At 41.3% G+C, this 22,525-nt stretch overlaps 1 protein-coding gene across 1 annotated transcript; it reads right to left on the bottom strand.

The window, feature by feature from the left end:
- Positions 1-377: 377 nt before the first annotated feature.
- On the bottom strand, positions 378-16,930 carry kiaa0232 (KIAA0232 ortholog). Its single transcript, XM_008293909.1, has 8 exons — positions 16,765-16,930; positions 14,058-14,637; positions 13,466-13,606; positions 10,820-10,889; positions 10,624-10,711; positions 7,084-10,465; positions 6,794-6,902; positions 378-3,652 (listed from the first exon to the last, which is right to left on the bottom strand). The coding sequence occupies exons 2-8, from the start codon at positions 14,292-14,294 to the stop codon at positions 3,636-3,638; spliced, it is 4,044 nt and encodes a 1,347-aa protein (XP_008292131.1). The 5' UTR covers positions 14,295-14,637; positions 16,765-16,930; the 3' UTR covers positions 378-3,635.
- Positions 16,931-22,525: the final 5,595 nt, after the last annotated feature.

Below are 22,525 nucleotides of genomic sequence, written 5' to 3'. Positions count from 1 at the left end.
ATTGTTTCATTCATTTCCCATGTATGCAATAGCCAATAAATGAAAAGCTAATCGCTTCATGTTAATAGAACCTACTGAATACATGCTGTAGTGGCCACCATGAAGTACACCAAAATATAGTTTCCAACACCAACAGAAATACTTGACTTTCACTGTCCATGTCTTAAAATATTCAAAGCTGTCATTAATACACGTCCACAAAAACAAAAGCTGAAGCCAGATGTGATATAAAGCCTTTAGGAGCTGCATGTTCCTCCCACAGAACGCTCGTCCTGCTCTCTACTGTCACCATGAGGTTAAGGAGCTCAAATTTAACATTGCTCAATTAGTTCCTCTTACAAAAGTCAGCATTCAGGCAAGGACGACACAGAGCCACACAGGTTTGAGGTTTGGTTTATTCCTTTATTAGATGTTAAGAAAATCCACAATGAAACAAAATAATTTACTCAGGGTGTACATGAAATTAGAACAACACAGCTACTCGGGACAGATGGGATTCAGGAACATAGAGGAAGGGGAGGGTGAAGGAGCATCATCTAGGTGGGAATGAAAAGACGAGGAAAACCCAAGTTTTCAGTGCTGGATATTTTTTTTTTTTTCTTCAGACCACAGTGCAATCGAAACTCAGCGACCCTGTCGATGTCTTTCCAAACACATATACCCTCACTGAATGCATTTTCTCGTCATACATGTTTTGTTTTATTTTATTTTTTGAAACGCGGCCTATCAAAATGGAAGAAATAAATGGAGAAAGGTGTGATGCATTCCTTTCAACTCCCACGTAAGTGCTTTTTGTGACTTTGCTTCTTGCACGCATTCACGGTCAGACTCGCGCACACACACACACACACACAGTCAAAAAACATCTTTCAATCACTGATTTAACCTCACTCATAATATTTTTTTTTTAAACCAAAATACTTTGTTTAATCCAACTTAAAAAGATGGAGTGTGATGTTTGCATGCTGTATTTTTTTATTTTATTTTATTTTTTAGACATTCCATAGTTTATTTTTTTTCCTCTCTCTCTCTCTCTCTCTCTCAGGTGTCCTTCACTCAAAAGTAATCCACATGCAAAATTAACTGAATGACTTTTCTCCATATACTCCATATGTGTACATGCGCCAAGGTATTGCATAGGACTCAGGGCTCTTGAATTCCCTTTCGCATTGCTTATGCAACCTACAATGGCTTAGTTCTTTTTTTTTTATTATTATTTTTCCCTAAAAACTATAGCTCTAAATTAATGACAGTCACCTCTGCTGCTTGCTTGAAAAGAACTTCCTGTCAGTAATTTCTGTTCTACAATCAAAGAAAGGTTTTACATTAATGCATCAATGCACTGTCACAGGTCTGAGTGTAGATTATGCAGTATGCTTATATTAAAAAATTCCTGAGTGTCTGATGACTGTCAAAGAAAGGTGACAAGACCCTGAAGTTGAGTACCTTTCATTCAGCTCCTTGGGGGTCCTTTTTTTTTCTATTAAAGTGGCATTGGACTGAACAAGCCTTGGGCCTTCACAATCGGTGCGTTTACTAATGAGGAAGCCATTTCCAAAGCCATGCCCGAAATAGACACCTTCACCTGCGACAGTGCATTACAGCGCACACTGCTGACATAGTTTTATTGAACTGCCCATTCATGGAGGGATCGTTTTAGTTTTCTGTGCTTCAGTTTGATGGTATATCACATATACGTCACGCTGCTACTGTTCTAATAACCTGTTTGGAAAAAAAAAAAGAAGAGGTGGAGCAGAAAGAAAACGCAGGTTTTAAGAAACGCATTTATCTGCAAATGCTTCGACTGGATTTAATTTCCAAAAGCACAGGTCACAAGGAGGGTCGGTAAACAACACCTCACGGTTTTTTTTTTTAGACCTAATCTGGTCAAAGGGGGGTGGGGGGGTGTTTCAGATTTAGGGGACACTAATGCATTTGCATTTTTGTGAATGTACTGTATGTCTCTACAGACGTTCACATTTCTCTGAGATAAAGTTCTAGTACACTCACTCTGAACCAGTGCCATCACAAGTTCTATACCTACACACACACATACACTCAGTGAGACATTACTCAGTATTTCAACAAGATATATTGTAAACCAACAAATAAAAACACACCTCATATTGGAAGAAAGAAAAAAAAAAAAAAAAAAAAAAAAAGCATGTGTACCTTAGTGTAGTTACGCCTCTTTTTTTGGTTTTGACATTCGCCCCGCCACTTTTTCATTATACATTTGTATAACTGCAGCATGGACAGTCAATGGTATTTGTGTCCTTCCTGCTTGGGGGCTTTAAACTGAAACAATGTGTAGAAACATTAGATTTAAATACCTGCAAGTATTTCTGCTTGAGCTGTTACAGGCCTGACAACTAGGAGGTTACCTTAAAATAAAAACCAAGCCACATTAAGCAAGAACTGCGATCAGGCAAAACTTTTCTCTTCACAAATTTTTGCAAAAAAAAAAAAAAAGAAAAAAAGATATTCATGGAGTCTGACTGTCTGGTCTACAAACAAAACTAGGCTAATGCCATCTACTTGCCATATTATGGAACTGCAACTTCAAAAGATTTTTGAACATATTTATAGCACCAATAGTCTGTACCATAGAAATTACAAAAAAATAAAACAAAGTTTCATTCAGTTGCAACACAGGTGTCTGCAGAAATGGCTGTAGTCACGTCTTTTTATGATGGGTTTTGACCCCAAAACACAAACTTTTTTTTCTTTTTTTTCCCCCAAATTCTTTTACAGCATTGCATTTTCAAGTAGATTATTAGTATTTTTGCCAACAAAACTCCTTTTGATTTGTTTTTTTTTTGTTTTTTTTATTTTTAAAAGTTGCTTTTATTTTAGCCTCACAAACCATACTATGTCTACTACTAGCTTTTGAAAGACTATCACCATTCAAAAATCAGACTTATGATGACTTTTCACACATGGGGAATTTACGGATATTTAGAAGAAAGCTGCACACATTCTCTACTTCACATTCAGAAAGTCGTCCAAACAAACTATATAAATTAAACTCTCAAATTCTTACACAACTCAAAAAAAAATCTCAACATCCTTATATTGTCTTTCTGAACACCAGATGGAAAGTAGAGGATGCGATAGCAGTTGTTTCACACAACATTAGGTTCAACTAGAAAAGAGGAGTGAGACCGGTTGGACAAACATACATGCACAACCATTCAGACACCACCAACTACCAGAATCCTAGTTCAAAAGCAAAATGGTGGGAACAAAACTGACGAGGATAGAAGATTGTCCCTACTACCTAACTGTGAGACTTGAATGAGGACCAGTGTACAGAAGAATCAACTTAAATTCTAAAATGCCTAAAATGCATGTCAGCACATGGCATCACTCAAAGACAGAACATATTTTTTGAGTTTTCCTATTTTCTCTCACTTTTTGTTGATCTGATTGTTGATTACACAAGGTTTTTAAGTTAGTAAATGAAAACCAACAGGGTTATGTGTTGGGGTTTTGGAGGGGTGTCTCAGAAAATTAGCCTACATTAGGTTTTCCAGCTCTGAGATGACCCTGAATCTTTGCTGGTAGAGGTCCAGTCACAAAAGGAGAGAAAGGTTTCCTCTCGGCGACATGCGTCCTCTGCAAAACTGGAGTATTCAAATGTTGCTGCTCCCTGGAGAGGGGGAAAAAAAAAAGGCAAAATTGTTAGATTGTTGCACACCATGAAGTCCACCCTGCACCTGTCTGTTCACTGTACAGTTTACTTGATCTACCGCTGTGTTGAATTTCTCAGTTTTTAAATTAAACAAGATCTGTAGAGCTCCAGAATGTAACTTGTTAGTGTCACTTTGCAACCATTTTTAGTGTTTGTGAGCTGTCTTCCTGTTACCCTTCAGTTTCTGTGATCTAATAAGAAACTTCAGCTTGATGCCAAAGCATTTTTTTCCCCAACATTTACTCTGTGGATTGTGGTAACTGTAAATGAAAAACGGGGGATTCTATTTTGACAGATCACATCTGGGTTTACGCTAGCTGGCATATGTCGGCTTTTACCCAGCGCCACGTGTAGTTGTTGGGCAGATGGAAATATCAATGGCCAAAATGTCCACTGGGAAATATGCCAAATACATTACAAAAATAGCATCTTAAAAAGCCTAATTTCATGAGCTACAGAATATGCTGGCAAGACAAATCAAAAATAAACTTCTATTATGCTAAAGTTGAGTTATTACGACAATGAGCAATACGCTGATGACTCATATTAGTACGACTCCAAAATGTCAAAGCAGACATCCCTCGGCCGGTTGTTTTTGTTTAGTTTGTTTATTTTTAACCAAGTGATGGTGAGAGTACTGCATTCAAGGACAGCAATACTCCAGAAAACCATCAAGCTAGTAAAGAAACCGAAGATACAAGTGTCACAAAACTAAATGATCTTGTTAAGCACAGTTCAAATGATTAAGACATGAAAAGGTGGACGGGCTAGGTAAATTGTTCTGTGCCATTTGTGAGAGGAAAGGTGGAACAAATGGCTTTACCCAAATGTCAGTCAATTTGAAATCCACTGCACTTGCGTAACACAGTCAATGCTCTGACTGCAGATCAGCTGTTCGTTTAACACAGCAGCAAAGTACCATGATAAAGCGCTGCCATAACGCACTCAAGTCAAGAAAAACAAGTGCTTATCTCCTCATTGAAAGTTGTTTACTGCATGGTATAAACGACATTCCATGCCATCAGTTTGGTAAGTTAACAGATTTATTGCAATCTCGAAAAGCTCCTAATTCTGACAGCAACACAAGCTTATGCAGATAATGGCTCTGTAAATGCCATTAAAATCAATCTGGACAAAACTGATTGAACAGCTGGACGTCAAACTCAACAGAAGTGACTGTCTAGGTCTAGTAACTGATAATACCGAAAATTACATAACAAAAGAATCTCAAAATGGACTTCAAATTTGAAACTGAAGGAAACACCAAAAACACATTTCCTGGATAACTAAGATGTTCACTCAGGGACAGTACAATGCATTTACAACAAGGAGAAGTGCGTGTCAGCCTGTGTCATACACTTGAAGTGTGCTGCACACCTTTTGACCACAACTTCTGCATCGAAAGCTGTTCAAACTATAAGCTCACAGTGAATTTAGGGTATTTATTTGTCAAGCACTTCTCAAGCAGGAACACATCAGTCAAGTGCCATCCTACGCAACTAAGACATGACGAATCTAAAACTATGATGTACTGTGCGCTGGATCTCTCTGGGAATGTAACAAAGTATAACTGCCAGAGATGAACAAGCTAAATCTGTTTCCTGACAGATGTTTATTTCACCGATATCCTCCCAATAGGGAAAGCCTCCGTAGATGCTCTGAGCCCAGAAGAACAAAACTTCAGGCATGACTTTGTTGATGGTGAGTTCAAAGGCATTAAAGTGACACAGGCTGCAGAGGAATTTGTGCACACATTCAACACTGCTGTGTGATCAGCTCTAGCCAAGATAATTGAAACTGGTCATGTTTTCCACAGAACTTCGGCAATATGCTAAAAGAACAATCAAGTGACTAATTGATCATTTTGGCACAGCGAGGGAGATGGACATCACTAAAGTGCAACCTTATATATTTAAACTTGGATGCTCTGCGAGATGCCGATGATGAAAGCACTGCATGGGTACAGCGGGTTGAAATTCCACACAGCCTATGAAACGGTCAGAGAATTCTGGGAAATCTATACCGACTGCACAGAGCTGGGAAAGATTGCCAGCACAATTCCTGTGGCCAGTGTGTCAGCAGAGCACTGGATAGAACAGTGTTGAGAAGGCCCCTCATCAGGGGAAAGGTTACAGGATTGATGAGAATTGCAAGTTGTGCCGAGGAGTTAGACGGCTTCACCTTTGCACAATCATTAAAATAAGTTGTATCACAAGTAAGTGGGACTTTGACAAAAGTGGTTCCAAAATTATTTTTAAAATATAATTTTAGACTAAGCTGCTTTTTGTCGTTTAGCCTATTTTTAAGTTGTCCGTGATGGTATTTTACGTGCTCCTAGTGGGAAGTCCCGTATCTTTTAATGAATCTGCATTGTAACACAGTAGGAATTCACACAGTCAATGACAGATCATTCCCCATTAATCACGCTTTATATTACAAAATATTTTGGGTCACTGAACACTGGTCTCATTTTTTTGCAGATCCCAAAGGTGCTTAAGTATTCAAGGGACCAGACGAGACAAGTTCGTTTCAGGCAAAATGAGAAAGCCCAGTGTAATTATTGAAACAAGGCTGGCTATGTTCTGGTTCCAACAAAGTAAACGTATACTGTGTAACATTAATACTTATACAGGGGAGTGTCATTGTGGAGCTGCTGTGGCAGGAAGGTTTGGCCATTAGGTGGACAGTTTTTCCAACTATGACCACAACAGACTACAGCACCACAACAGCAGATCACTCACGGACATCCAAGAAGACATTATTTGAGCATCAACTCCAAGCTCACAAATTACATTAAATTAAGGCTTTTTTCACACCAGAGCAAATGACAAAAATATTGGTTGGAGAAGGTGATCAGTGCATGTCAGTTTTCTGGCCTTACTCTATTTAAACAGACATGTACATTAATTGTTGTTGCAATTTGGGACTGGTGCATAGACTTCTGTTAGTTCCATGTTGCCTCATCACTTAAGAGAAAAGCTTGTTGATTCTGCTCATGTCCCAAATTTAAAAATATATAAAAACAGCCATTACTGGTTTGAGCGCTGCAATAAAGTATTGTGTGAATACGATGGTAAAAGTTTTCAAACATGGGTTTACCTGTACACTGAGATCCAGGGAAAAGAGGGGAACAGATTGTGTTCTGCCACCAGCACTCATCTGGCTGGTTGCCAGTTCCTCCCTGTCCACTTATATTTAACAGAGGGAACTAAACAAAACAAATGAGAAGTTGTTAGTGCGATTCAGCAACAGTCATCTCAGAGATCACAGGTGGAACCCATTTCACATCTGACAGCAGAATAAGAAATACTGTATGGTTAAGTCAATTTTTGGTTACATTTTCTGGCACACTGACCACAACACATGAAATTACTTGAAGGAACCCTCACCTCTGGCACATCTCCAACAAAGTCATAAGCAATCCCATACTTCGGGATCTGACCTGCTGGTGAACATAAGCAGGACTGTTTTTCTCCTGAAGATTCCTCCTTTTGAATCTTGCCAACTGAGACGTCCGTCTGTCCACCTGCATTTGATGCAGCTGCTGCCGTTTTGCAGTCTAAGCAAATCTCTTGCTCAGCAATTGGCAGGAGGGTACTGGAGCCCTCCTGAGAATCCAGAGAGGTCTGGGCACTCTTCTCCATGCCAGACTTCTTTAATCTGGGTAAGAATTTACCAGATTCCAGTTCTGACTTCCCATAATAAGGACCCTCACATTCTGCATCCTCCTCCAGAGGTTTGAGGTCTGCCTGAGGGTCATCAAAGACGTCCACCGGCGCCAGGACGGGAAAACTCATCTCCTCTTTGTCAGTCTCAGCCTCTGAATCACTCACTCCACCAGGAGACAACTCTGAGGCAGATATTGGTCGGAAATGAGTCCTGGGGGAAATGCGAATGGCCCGATACTGCGTCCGGTTGATGCCATATATTCGTGGGTGGAAGGCTTCATTCTCAGAGTCCGAGCAAAGAATGGATTTGGGCTTGAATCCTGGACTGAACGAAGCCATGTCCTCAGGCTCAAAAGAACACTCAACATGGAGGACTTGAGAGAAGGGATTGTTCAGGTTGAAGGATGCAAACGGGTATTCTAAACCTTGCTCCTCACTATGCAAGCCTCCGCAAGATCCAAGCAAATCTTCATGGAAGATGAAAGAAAATCCCTTATTCAATCCATCTCCGCCTCCTCTAATGGCCTGGTCACCCTGCCCAAAGGACACAAGAGGCCTCCACAGGGGCCTGTGTCCGGGGGCAAAGCAGCTGCCCGTGTTCATGAACACATCTGTGCCAGTGATGGTAAGCATGTCTGAGCTTGAAGCAGATGCAGCTGCAGCGGCACACTGTAGCAGGCTATCTTGGGTGTCACTTGGCGGTACGACAGCCCAATTCTTATCACCGCTTAGTGTCTTCAACTCTCCATAAACCCCTCCTAGGATGAATGATGTACTCTCCTTGTCAGAGTTTAAGTCCCAGGGCTTGGACGGAGTCATGTAATCCCCAGCACCATCTACCTTGGAGAGTTTGTTTTTGGCTAAGTCCTGTTCTTCTTTCTTGCCTTCCCAAAGGTGATACTCTGACCGCTGCACTGCTTTTTTCTGAGGTCCCTGAACTGGAACTCCTTTTGCCTGCACCTCGAGACAGCTGCAGCAGTAACTGCCCGACTCATCTGAGAAGAGCCCCTCACTTGTTTTTTCTGCTCTTTGCCTTGATATTACAGATTTGCCATCTCCAATTGCAGTCCAAATGTCTTTTATAATCCCTGAGCTGTAATCATCACTCTGTTGGTTTGTGTTGTCTGAAAACATGCCAGTGCTGTACTGTTTACTCTCATCCTCTTCCAATGCTATACCACAAATGGACTCCAATTTAGATTTTTTGGTGAAGGTCTGATTGGATGCTGTGCTAACACTGACCTCCTCACACTTACGACCAGAGTCTTCTTGCAAAAAGTCCAAGATTTCATCCTCAAGATATGTACCAGAAAGAGGAGGCATTATACAGTCAATCTCTTCATTGCCAATTTGAGCAGCGTCCTCAGCCTGAGCATTTCCTTGCTCATTGTCTGAACGAGTCTCCTCTGAATGTGACCATGGACTGCAAGTTCGTGTTGATAGGTTAGAACAGTGTTCAGTTTCGTCAAAGGCACTATTTTTGGTCCATATTAGCAAACGAGACTGTTTATTAGAATGTGGGTCGAGACAGCTACTAGAATCTGTGTTGTTTTCGTGACCAACGGTGAGTGAGTCGCGGGGAAAAGAAAAAGTAGGGCTGTCATACTGCAGCTCAAAAAGAGAGAAGCAGGATGAGTTCAAACCAGATGGTTCACTGGTGGCTTCAGGAACAGGTGGCTCCTCCAGATTTCCAGATAGTTTGCTCAGGGTGAATGAAACACTATCAAGAAGAGGGGAGAGCCGAATGGGAGAGTCTCCTATGAAGCTTTCTCCATCTATATCTTCTGAAGTAGATGGTGAATAACATCCCCATACTTGAGCCATGTTCTCAAGATCCTCCATTAAAAATCCAACAGATCCCGAAGCTTCCTGTGAGTCTGCCCGTATTGCACTTTTCCCTTGCTGCTCAAGGCCATCTAACACTAAACAACATTCTGCCTCAATGTCTCTTTGCTCTTTGCTTTTTTGTCGAATCATGCTTAAGATCCGACTCTCTTGTATCGAGTCTGAGGCACTAGTATCCAATATGGATTGATAAATGTCAACTTCATAGAAGTGAGTAAATTCAGACAGATGCTTGTCATCTAAATCTCTACTATCCTCTGGCTGAGGGCAGCTTGAGGTCCCAGTAAGTTCAGCAGTTTCATCTTCTGCTTCGCCAGGCCCTTCCACAAAGTGCCCATCCACAAATGAGCCCGCTGCTAGGTATGCTCTCTGGTAGTTCTCATTGGCAATGCAGATTCCCTGGATTCTCTCAGGCAGCCTCTCCATGTCGGTTGACATGGCAAAGCCATCAGGAGAGTCTACCTTGCTTCGATATTTTGTTTCCAGCTTGCTTTGTCTGCTGCTGAAAGGTATAAAATATTCTGTAATGGGCTCAGTGTACCAAAGTGGCTCCTCCATGTATTCCTTTTTGTTTCTGGCCTCAACTCCGGACTCTTTTGCTTCCACCCAGCCTGGATCTTTACGAATCTCCTTCAGCGGTCTCTTCCCCTTTTTGTAAAGCTGTGGTTGTTTGGCAGCACCGCCGGTGGCACTGCTACTGCTCCCTCCTGCGTTTCTTCGCTCCTCTTTGTCAATAACCTTCACCTGAAGCTTCACCTGCCCACTGTTGCGCGTTCTCTTATTTTTTGCAGCCTCCCTGGATTTGTGCCTTATTCTAACTGTCTTGCTTCTGGATGACTTAGAGTCACCCTGGTTCCCACTTGAGCTTGAGCCTGCCTCACTAGAGCCAGAAGACCAGGACCTGGGTCGGTATTTGCCCTCAGATCTGTGTCTGATCTGTCTCTTAGAATGGACAGTGGATTTCTCCTCTGCTGCTGCACCACCATGGTATCGGTTTTCTTTCTCCTTCTTGCATCGCCGTTGCTGTCCTCTTTCATTGGTCGCTGTAGTGATGGTACCACATGCCTCGAGATTTCGCTCCTTTGCAGCCTCGCCTTCACTGTTGCAATCTTTGGGAGAAGAGGTGTCTGTGCTGGTTTGTGGGGCTGCTGAGGATGATGAACTTGAATACGCGCAGGCCTTAGCCTTGTTCCACACCGTCATGATCTCTTGGAGACAAACAGGTTTCTCTGACAAAGGAGGAAAGGCTTCATAATACCTGAAGTCACAAGAGACAGAGAGAAAATCTGATTTAAATGCATCCTTAGCAATATGGTTCTAATAAGCAAGAGAATATGGGTGTGTTATGTAGCCATTTTTTCTGAACAGACAAACTTGTAAGTACACTATGTCCATATTATTACATGTACAGCTTACATTTCCACCTGGTCCTTTGAAGAGGGGGACTCAGCTCGCTCTGGAGGAGACTGAGAGCCATCAGATTTCTTTTGAATCTGTTTTTCCTCTGTAAAAGACAGGGAATGACAAAACATTATGTTAGAACACTTATCACTTAACTTCTACTTTCTTAGTCAAAAGATTCTAAATCTGCTTATATTTAAAGAGATCAAACCTTTCTGTTTGTTTTGGATGTCCTTTAGTTTAGAGCAAAGCTCTTCAACCAGGCTCTCAATTCCAGAGTTCTGCACAAAAGACAAAGACAAGACAAAGATTTGATATACAGATTGTCCCACTTATAACCAATTACACAATCTGCTGTAATTGTACAACTATAAACTACACATCACTTTTATTACATGACGTGCACACATACTTGTTTATAAAATATCATTTTTCAGCATACAAACATACAGTATTTACCAAAGATTGTATTCCCAGCAATGACATAAAAATGTTATCTTAAAACTTCACTGACAGTCTAATCAAATGGCATAATTAATTTGACTTGTTGTACCCAGGTATTTTAGGCAGGACACTTAGCACCAGCACTTGAAACTGTGTGCTACAATTTGTGATTTAATAAAGACACAATAACCACTTGTTTTTCCAACTCTAAAAAAACAACCCTGGCTGGTGTTGAAACATTCAGTCGCCTCAGGTAAGAATGCAGAGTTCCAAACAGCCACTTTGACCCTTAACGTGAACCAGAAGAAAGAATGAAAGGCACAGGGTTGACACAACTTAAGCCAGCTGACTTGTGAGAGCTTAGGCATGCTCAGCCATGACTGTGCTATATTTAGCTATGGTGCAGAAATGCTTCAAAAAAATAAATAAATAAATAAGTAAATGGCTAAGCAATAGCGCAAATGAGTGCCTCACACTGCTCTTAACAGTGAACATTTACTACATATCCTGTTAAATTACTGCCTTCTTAAGTTGAGCAATACAATATGTGAAAAACATGGGTTTGTAATAAACAAGAGAACCATGTTGAAACACTACCCCAGACCAAGCAGTCACTGTCAAGGCAAATACCCTCAAATAAATCACAACATAGCTGTTCCCGCTGCCTGCTGTTCCTGCTGCTCTTCAGCTCACTCATTTCCTGTTCACTCATCCAGAAAATAATATTCCTTACCATGCCACTTCATGAAAAGCAAAGCAAAGTTTTCTTCTGCCCTGTGTTTCCTCTTGCATCATTTTACTAATGCCGGTCAGCTGACAGCCGACCGACTCTGCTGCTCACTGCTGCAATCCCGTGCAGCGTGTGCTGGTTAAAAAATAGAGCGCAGAGTCCAGTCCCCAGAGAGGAGCTCAACACTCCTCCTCTTGCCTTGCAGACCCTTCCCCCTCCCTGCCTCTAGCTTTTTACGTTGTGTCATTCTCGACTAAAGTACACCCCCGTTACTACAGCTGGCCGCAGAAGAAAATGTCAGCAGAATTTCTCTGTTTTTTGCCCCCTTCTCTGACATGGAATACAGCTGAGATTTATAAAATGTTTACACACAAATGACATTCCTTTTGAAGGTCATTCATTGTAAGTCAGAACAGCACTATTTTATACGTTTTTAAAAAATGAACTGCTGACCTTAATATAACCTTTCAGATGAAGAGCAACTGGGCATGTGACCACCCAGTAAAATAAGGTTACGATGCACTTTCAGTACAGATCTTTACTTGCTCAATGCTTTGGCTCCCCGCACTGACATAACTTTATTCTCTGTCTATCCACCGTGATTCATGCAATTAGGATCTGCATGACTGCACCTTAACAAGCAACAAGGAATTCTACAGTCACAAATTCCTAATATAATTAGACAAATTACCTCACCATGCCTTGTGTATTCACAGGGCTTTCCACGAGGATATGGACTAGCAAGTCAGTGGGAAAAAAAGTGTCCAGCCAGAGGGGCCTGGGGGCATTGTGCCCCAGTCAAAGAAAATTTTTTGATTATTGCCTCTTGTAATGAACTTGCCTACCCGTTTGCAAACACGTGTGAAGAAGAATTAGGCTTTTTGTGCATTTTAACCCACACAGTCTGTAAATAGCTATTAATATTTAAAACCATGCCTATTCCCAACTGATATAACCTTTATAGTTAAGTCATCATAAACTTCTGTGTGCTATATCTGGGAAATTGCAGCTCTTTCAGCGGTCTTTTAATGCTTACAGTGCAATCGTCAAGTTGCTGCCACCAGTGTTTTCTGAAGTCGCCAATGTAAAGAGGATGCCCCCTGTCAGTGCAATCAATGCAATTCTTAATGTGTTTTGTCACCAACTATTTGCAAACATTTGTCACACTCTGAGGATGACTCTCCTCTCTCTACTCGGCAGGATACAACCTCTCAGCTCAGCGTGCGTGCATACACACACACACGTATAGAGCATGTGGGAGCAGGAATGAGACAGATAGACGTTCTATCATCATGCTCAAATTGTGTTTAAGCAGAGGCTTGTGGTCATTAAATCAACTAACAGAGCAAATCGCAGCTCGTTACTCAAAACTATTTTATTAGAATCAAAAATGTATATAATCAAGTAGCCAGCTGGATTTAAATTAACAGCTATCTGTTTGGTCCACAGCCAGCACGTATAAAAAGCTCTGATTTTCAGAATGCTTTTAACTCAGAAGTTTAAAAAAAAAAAAGCCAAGTCAGTGCCAAAGTACTAATCGGTTTACATTTTCCAAAGCAAAACTGATTCATGTTAATTATTCTTTTGCAACACAGAAAAATAAAATATAACTTGACTAACATTACTCCTCACAAACACTTCAAAAATCAGTGGATTACAAAAATCCAGGAGGGCAATGCTTACTTCATCAGATGCAGATCGGAGGCATTGCACGGCCGCTTGCTTCTTCATTTCCTCAAGACTCAGGTCGGTCCCTCCTTTCTTCTTGCTCTTGCCCCATTTCTTCCCAGTTCCCTTCTCCCATCCCAAGAAGATGTCATTTTCCTTTCAGACACAAACCACAGAAAGTCAGCAACAAAAGGACAACCTAGTGCTAAATGGGAAAAAACTTGGAAAAAGTATACAATATAAATGCTGCACATACACCGTTATATTGCGTACTGACTAAGGATTATAATTTCTACTAAGTATTTCGTACAATCTGTACACAAACATAGTAAACTGCATATCAAAACATGTGATGGCAAATGACAGAAATCAAGGAGGAATTAGTCAGTTGTACAAGCGCCATGATGTGCAAGAAAAGCCCCATTGTTAACCTCTCCTGGCAAATTGATATCTTCCTCTAATGAGGCCATTATATTCCCACACCAACTTCCTCTCCTGAATAAAGCTCACTGCCCACACATTTGACAGCACATAACACAAACAAACAATGATTTTCTACGCTTTCTGACTTGACTAGAAAGAATTCTGAAATGCTTTGGGAGCCCACCTGGTCCTGCAGATCGTAGTCATAACTATCATGCAGGAGAAGGCTGAGGACGTAGCGGGTGTAAATCATGGCATCAATCCCGCACTTCTCAAGCTCCTGGCCGAGCCAGCTTTGTACTGGCCCCAGCGACTGGAGCAGGGACATCTCTGAGGCAGGCAGGGGGCCCACAAGGGGGTAGGGGCAAGAGAGGTTTTCAGGAGGAGCAGGACCGTTTGAATCGGTGCTCACTGGACGCATGGGACCTCAGGTGTTGGCCATTCTCAGGTAGAGCAGCATTGTGATGGGTAGTTACTGTAGGGTGGTTGGTGGAGAAGGGTACAGAAAAAGGATGAGGCAGAACCTATCTGGAAGAGGGGGGTGTCACTCCAGCAGGATGCACTGAAGGGGCTCTACATGGGGAGGCATGTAGGATGTTTTTTTTTGTTTTTTTTATTGCTTTGAGCAAAAAAGGGGGAATTTTACTCGTCAGGCATGGCTTATGCTGCTGATAGATCTCAGCTGCTTAGCAAAACACAAGACGTGTTTGCGTCTTAGTCAGAGGGGTCCATTTTGGGGCAACGTCTTACTTCACCGGCACAACCTGAAACAGAGCAAATAAACCAGTATCACTTTCTCTGAAATATTTTAGATGATGCCAACTTGCATAAAACAAGGCCTTTGTACATCTTAAAAATGCATGACAGCAAGAGGTCACTGTTTTTAGCAATGGAAAAATTATTTTCCATGCTTTTAAAAGCACAGAAGCATGGACAAATTTATGACGGCAAATGTTCTGACAGATCCTACCACAGAAGATTCCATATCTCAAAAGATGTTGTTAAGGACTGCTCATAGTTCAGCTTACCAGCAAGCTAATGAGCTCCAAGGAGAGCACAAGCTTGTTTAACAATGTAGACCGCAGCCATAGTTTTGATACATTATGATCACATACAGCCATTTTTAAAGTGATAAACAGGTTAACAAGTAGTACAGACTTTCCACAGAACAACACTCTATCAGAAGTTTGGTTTTAACTAATTAAAATGTGCATTTTCTTCAAAATACAGCACACTTACTAAAAAGTGACCTTTTACACAAATGTGATATCATCTCAAATATCTGATAGTTAAGTGTTTATGGCTAATGCCCTTTCTGCTAAAGTCAATACAACAAAAGAACTACGTGACAGGAGAAGTGACTAATGGCAAAGTCTCTTGTAAATACGTGACAGCAAGGTTTTGTAGTAGTCTTTAAACAGGAAGCAAATTTGTTCTGTTACTTTTGCTCATTACTCCTTTCACAAATAGCAATAGGTGTTTAACTGTGAGTGCTACAACCAAAATGTCCTGGATTAGTGCCAGTGACAAAACATGCAAATTCTAGCAGAGTATAACTGCAGGCAGAGAAACGCTTGCCGTCAAGTGCATGTGTTTCATATGGCAGCAGTGGATTAGGACACCGACGCGAAGAGCAAATGGAGGCTGCACCGATTTGATTGGTCGGCCTGGTCGTCATTCAACAGTGGCATATTATAAGTTATCCGTTAGAGACGCCAAAAGGGAAAGATAACAAGCTTTACAGTGTACCACCACACTAATTCAGCACTCAACGATCTTATGTAGAGAATCATTGAGTCAGTTAGACTCAGACTACAGCTGAAAGATTAGCAAGCGCGATAATATCTAAATATGGCTGACCAGTGTCTACAACCCAGCTGTTTCTTGTCTGCACACTAGCCCCGGCTGCTAGCTACTGACTGCACTGTCAACATACTAACTTTATCCAACAATCCGTTCATTGAGGCGATTCCTCTGACATTGGAAGGAAAAAATAATGCCTATTTTGCATCGTTAACTTGCGCGTAGTCTGCTGCACTTCGACTGTAACTTTGTGCAAATATCTTTGGTTTACTGGCGTTAACGCAACACCGCTGTGCTATCGAGTGCGGCAATGCAACTACAGAAAAGCCAGGAGCAATATCTGAGATCAAGTAGCAATGTCATTGTTGTGCTAATATACTACTGAATTTGTATTTTTGGTAACAGCTACAGTGGTAACTACCGTTGCACTGACTTGTGATATAAGCGTCACTTGGTAGTCAAATAGCAAGGTTAGCTGGACAACCGACCTTTAGCTAATGAGCTAAGTTAGCCAGGTTAGCTGCCCGACAGCTGCTCGCTTTCTGTCACAGTCTTTTTATTATTATTTTTTACGACTGCCTAGCATGCACCATTCCGATAAGACATGATACATTTCGGATAATTGGTTTAACCACGATGTCCTCCAGTCCCTGCGAAGACAAATGTTAGTTTATGTGACGGGCAGGTGAACGGGGGTAGCTTCTGTACGGTGACATTAGAGCGCTCACGGTACTCCATTAAAACGGTGGCTAGCAAACGTTAGGGTAAGTCTAAAGTTTCAGTTGCAAATACAGCGCACGGAAATGGTAAAAGTCAACACAATACAGCAGAGTTGTCCGACTCAAACTGAAACAAACGTTAGCTAATGTTAGCTTTCACGTAGCTACGCTTGTTGTTGTGACCGAGGGGGAGGAGGAGCGGCTGCCCGGTAGGCTACCAGAGGACTGGAAGACGTTTTCCCTTCAAAAATGTGCGCCATATCGTCACACAGCGAAAGAGCAAGCTGACTAAACATTAAAACACCAAACCGGCACTAAAGCACCACAATGCGACAATAAAACTTTCGGCCGGTTCGTTGGTTTACTTACCTGCCGTGGTCTGAAGTAGAGAGAAGCAGCGAAAGGGGAGCGGCTATTTCTCTCCCGCTGCCGTTCCGAGCTCGAGCTCTGGAATCCGCTGCGGTAGCATCGCGTATCATGGACGCCGACAGAAATGGCGCTGTTTTCACGTCTAGTGCTCCCTCAACAGCTACTAGGAAACTGGCGACATTCGGGCTCAAGCAGGAGAAAGGTCATCTGTCTACGGCGCATATTCCGCGGAGCCACAATGTCCGCTGTGAAGAGCCAGTTTCACTCACAGACGGACTACTGAATGCGCCACCCTCCGCGTTCGTATCCAGGCAACAAGGCAAACCTCTGCCGTCCTGCTCGTATAGGCTTGATTCCTCCGCTGGGGTATTGCATCAGAAGCCCAACTAGTACTCTTTTCATTTGTGCTAAAGTAAAATGATTGATATAAAGCAGATTAAACACAGAAAATTCAATAAATGATGAAATATTCTCGATTGGTTTCTGAGGGATTTGTAAAAATACAAACACACAAACTCAACTCTTGTTTAAACTTTTTATGTGCATGGAATTACAAGACAACACAGCATATGAATAAATATAAATAAATAAGTACAATTTTAAAAATGTGTCTAAATGTTATTCAGCCTACAATATGTTTATTTAATTTTTTTTCTTTAACAAATCAAGTCATTGTATAATACAGAAAAAAAACACCTATTCCACATAATCAACAAATTCGTAAATGAAATTTGAAACCACATCAGTGATAATATGGTAATATGGCACTCTTTTATTTATATTTTTGTCAAAGCAAACTGAATGTGATTTTCTATTCTCTTTTCTGTGATGGTCACCATATGTTTGATTACAAGCAGGCACGTCTGGATCTTATAATCTGCACATCTGACACATTTTTCAAGGAATTATTCAGTCCAGATGCCGCTTCTTTGAGTCCGTAGTGGGAGATCAGGCAGCTGCTGGCCACACACACTCGTCATAATTGTCCTTGTTTACCACATGGACAATGTATCTATTCAGACAGAATCGCTAAGATGGCACCTTCCAGAGTCAGAAAATGTTCTTTGTTTTAACTTGAGGTAATTTAGCGCCACATTCTGTTCTTTATTATTTGGTCAACGCCACATATAACCTCAAATAGTCTTAGCTCTTTTATCTATTTTATCTTGTTACTGTACCTCTATGGTTACTACTACTGTGGTTTTACTATTACTTCCAGCACTATTTATAGCTCCACTACTCCTCAAGAGCAAAAGTTGTACGGTGAGATCTCGTAACTTGACCCACCAACCTTTTCTTGCCTCTCAAAGCCACTAACCGCAAAGTGTGTGTTGGGAGTGGTGCTTATTCTCTCCTTTTCACTGACCACCTGGCCTTTATCATAAGGTCTATAGTGTGCCACACTTCATGTGACCCCTGACCCCAGGGGACCAGGGGTTGTGACCTCGTGGGCAGAGGATGAGTTGAGGCCTATTGACCAGCTGTTTGCACCACCACACATCCATATACAGGTTAAAACGCACACTCTGCACTGCCTCCTCGTTGTGTTTATAGAGGTAATTATGTTTAAGTGCATGTACGATGGGTGTGTGTAGAGAGAGAGAAAGAGCAAAAGAGGTCAGGACAGGAGTGTATAGATTCTGAGTATGTATGTGTGTCCTTATGTGACACTGTTGACATGTTGCAAAGGCAGTGCGGTTAACGTTAATACAACTCCCAGGGTCCCTTAGGGCCAGTTAGTAGACTAATATTGAGCTCTGTTTGTCTGAGGCCAGAGCACTGCAGCCAAAAGCCAAATATATTGACCATTAGGAAGTTGTTCGGGGGTTTTCATCATCAATACCCTGCACCGCACTTCATTCATTTCAGCTGTTACATTTATTCTATGCCTGTTTAGTTCTTCCTCACCAACTTCCTTTTTCCGTCTCTCCTGTCATGGACAAAATCTCATCATCAGCAACACGCAACGATTTAACATTCGCAGGGCAACATCTCAATCTGCTGTGCTCTTTGCTCTGACAGCTTTCTCATTTGCCAGCGTTAATTGAAAGTCAATTTGGAGCAGATGGCACAGTTAAAAGATGCCCTATAATCCTCTCCCAGGAAGGGGGTTAGGGAGGTGTGTGTTTGTGTGTGTGGTGGTGGTGGTGGTGGGGAGGAGGGGTTAGTGGGAGTAAGAAGCCTCTGGGCGATTTCACTTCAGTGTTGTGAAAGTCAAATGTTTCCCACAAAGCTACTGAATTGCTTTCCACCTTAACACGGAGTTCATAGAGCCGTCTGAGGTGAAACCAGTTTATCATCCACAGGGGTGGGTCACTGAGGTAAATCCTTTATTAGTCACAGCTCACAAGCGAGATAACTACAGACATGTGGTCTACTGTGCACACCGATTTGTGTATATCTGTATTTGTGTCCCAGCATAACCTCATAAGCATTTTCATACTCTCAGCCAAAGCTGACATCATTCCATTTTTCCCTGAATCCCTCAGCTGATGGGCTTTGTTGTGAATATTCCTGCTGCTTTTTGTTCTGTACATTTGGCTATTTCTATGTTGTATACAACATTCAGCTCTGGGGGGAAAAATGCAAAATTATAATTTTCTCTGATTTGACTATTTATTGGCATGTGGTTTAGTAAAATTAACCATTTTTCTAACAAATTCTAAATAAAAATACTGACATTTAGAGCATTTATTTGAAGAAAAATTACATTTGATCAAAATAAGAAGGTCCACTGTTAAGACCTCAAATATTGCAAAGAAAACATGTTCATATTCTTTTTCAGTTTTACAGTGCCCCAGGAGGATGCAGTAGAAAAGACTCACAAGTGCATGATGTGGAAGAGACCTAAGTTTGCAGTAAAAGTGCCACAACTTAGCAAATGTCTGACCAGTCAAGGTAAGCTGCACAGGGTTTGTAACACTGTTTTGGTTGAATGTTTGCTCACAGAAGGGCAAGCACTGTCATTAAAATGGCAAATTTGCCAAAATATACAACTGGCAGGACTGCCTTATGACAACACTACACTGACTGAGTGGTAGTCACATCAGCAACAAAGCAACTCAAGGAGTTGGGATTGTGAGGGAAGGCCCTTTGACAAGCAGTTAAAGATCTCTCCAGAGCTGCAGAGAGGGTAGCGCTCTACTTGTGCTCCCAAGTAAGTGAACATGATCAGACATCGGTGCTGAACCCTTTCAAGGTGTCATGGGGTTATCAGTAGGACCCACACTTGATAACTCTGAGCTATTCACGTTGCTATCCCACAGAGTCTAGGCAGTATATCCCAGGAGTGCAATTAAAGCATATTAACATGTAGTCCAACAGATTTACTAGGAATCCTAATCCACCTACTTCTCTTGCAGACTTTACGCTAACTTGTCGACAATTGGTGTACCACCACAAGAGAGGTCAAGGTAGGCGAATTCATGCAAGTAACCTTCACATTTATTAGACTCTACCACCTATCAAAGCAACATCCCCTTTACCACCCCACATATTCAATGTCCCAATGGTGTAGTTAAGGGGTGTAAATCCTGGTTGCGGATGGGTCCTTTCTTAAATCTCCACTGTCCCACAAATGTTGAGCTCCAAGTTGTTCTGACTGTTCCAGGTTACCAGATAGTCAATCTTCCATCTGTAAGCAGACTCATTCAGACCAGAGATCAGTCCGATGAGTGCAGTGTCGTCTGCAAACTAAACAAGACAAAACAAAGCGCACCAGCAGCCATCTTGATATAGCAATAAAGATGGCGATGCATATAGACAGAGTCGGTTTCCCTCGAGAATAACCTGGTGTGGGACTTGATTCCTTTACAATTAAAGACTTGCTGAAGCACCCCCAGATTATTACTGATCCACAACCCGATTATAAACGTGGTGTGAGACACTGTGGCTTGTAGGCCTCTTCTGGTTTCCGTCAAACCATTATACAACTCCATGTTGGGCAAACTAAAAACTGGATTCTACAGAGCTGCTGACCTTACTCCAAGTCTCTATGGTATTGTCCGTTTGGTGTTTTGCAAACCTCACCCTGGCTCTTCTTTGCTTCTCATTGATGAAGGGAGTTTTTCCATCTCTGCATGACTTCAGCCCTGCCCCTAGGAGCATGTTTTAAATCGTCTTGGCTGTGCATTCACCCCAGCTGTCATTTGCCACTCTTTTTGTGGGTCACTTGATGTCATCCTACAGTTGTTGAGTGACATTCGAATGAGTTGGCGGTCATCCCAGACAGTGGAGAGTCATTTTCGCCCTCTGCCTGTCTGTAGCTTTGTTGTCCCCAATGTCTACTGCTTGACCTCATTCATATGAACCGCTGTCTTTGAAATTTTAAAAATCGAGGCAACCCGACTGTCACTGTATCCCTGTGCAAGTAAAGCCAGAATTGAGTCATTCTTTTCCTCCTGCAAAACTTTTCAAACCTTTTATCATGGTCCACAGTAATCTGTTGATTTCATTAACTTCTAATGTATTGCAAGCACTGTTTTTGCTGGTCCTATTGTAAGAGTACAGTGATAACCACTGATCACCTAATCAGCACCTCATTGTGTAGAATGATAAGTGGTTGTGTTTGCATGCAACAGATATTGGCATGGAAAGAATGCAATACATGTAGACACGCTAATGTAAGAAGAAGAAAAAAAAGCTAAACCCCTAAATCCTTATATCTGCTCCAACATTGTAAAGCCCCCTCACAGTAGCTTAAAGTAGCTTACATGCGATGCACACTACTTTATCATGCCATTATTACACTTTTGAGGACACAATATATTGGACACATTTATTTTAGACACAGGAATGTCTTAGGAATGTCAGGGTTTTTAAATAATATTTAATGTACACATACATTATTGTGTTACAGAATTAGAAGTATGCAGAATAGGTTGAGTCGGGAACTTGCGCTAACCTAACACGCTTTACGGTATCAGGTTTTGTAGCTAAATAGTACTTAAAAGGGCAGTTTAAGTGTTTAGTAAAAGATAATCTTTAAGTAAAAACTAGTGTGTGCAACTTATTTTATTAAATAGAAAATTAACGGTTAAGCCATATGCATTAGTTTCTCCCTAAAACCAAAGCTAGCTTGCTAACATGGCTAACGTATTAGCAGCTAATGCGAAATATGGTCAACATGCAGTATCTTTAGAATCAATGGAGAAAGTAACATAGCAATGCTGTAAACTGGAAAAACTTTAAATATGTGAAATACCACAACTAAATGGCTAAATACAAATTTTTTTATTTTTTTTTACAGATTTCCGACTCACTAAACGAAGCACTTGTACACTATAACACACTTACAACACTTGGTATAACTAGGCTAAGTAAGTATTAGCTTACAAACAGAGTGCAACCACCTCTTTATCCCCCATTATGCAAAGAACAAATGTATAAATGAAAACAAACATTTGTATCATTGTGCCATTTACACAGAGAAAATCTTTATTTCTTGTTCAGTATGAAATCAGTGAGGTTTCCTGTTACAGTCAGTGTCAAATTATTCTTCATTATTCAGTTATTCTGTCCAGTGAGTCCAGGACTTGCAATGCATTATGGATCAGTTTTACAGTAACCAGGCAGATCTGACTGCATCAGACTTCTGCTTTTCTGTTTTTTTCTTGGGTGCCTTCCAAAAAAAATAAACATTAGTCACACATTATCTATATCTATCTATAAACTGACTGAACTCGTGAAATGCATCATCACCAGTATCCACTCGCGTCTCGTTATTCATTATCGGAGGCAGCGTTGCCGTATGTGCAGCAAA

This window comes from Stegastes partitus, unplaced genomic scaffold (genome assembly GCF_000690725.1).
Source record: "Stegastes partitus isolate 25-593 unplaced genomic scaffold, Stegastes_partitus-1.0.2 Scaffold921, whole genome shotgun sequence".
Lineage (NCBI taxonomy): Eukaryota > Metazoa > Chordata > Actinopteri > Pomacentridae > Stegastes > Stegastes partitus.
The sequence above is the reverse complement of the archived record's forward strand: the minus strand, read 5'-3'. Positions and strand labels throughout refer to the sequence as shown.

What these genes read in the sequence shown, in the direction of transcription:
- kiaa0232 (XM_008293909.1), bottom strand. Translation starts at nt 14,294, where the DNA reads ATGCGTCCAGTGAGCACCGATTCAAACGGTCCTGCTCCTCCTGAAAAC. An exon ending in TCCGATCTGCATCTGATGAA is followed by an intron (nt 10,890 to 13,465) that starts GTAAGCATTGCC and finishes TCTTTTGTGCAG; the next exon opens with AACTCTGGAATTGAGAGCCT. An exon ending in CATCCAAAACAAACAGAAAG is followed by an intron (nt 10,712 to 10,819) that starts GTTTGATCTCTT and finishes TGTCTTTTACAG; the next exon opens with AGGAAAAACAGATTCAAAAG.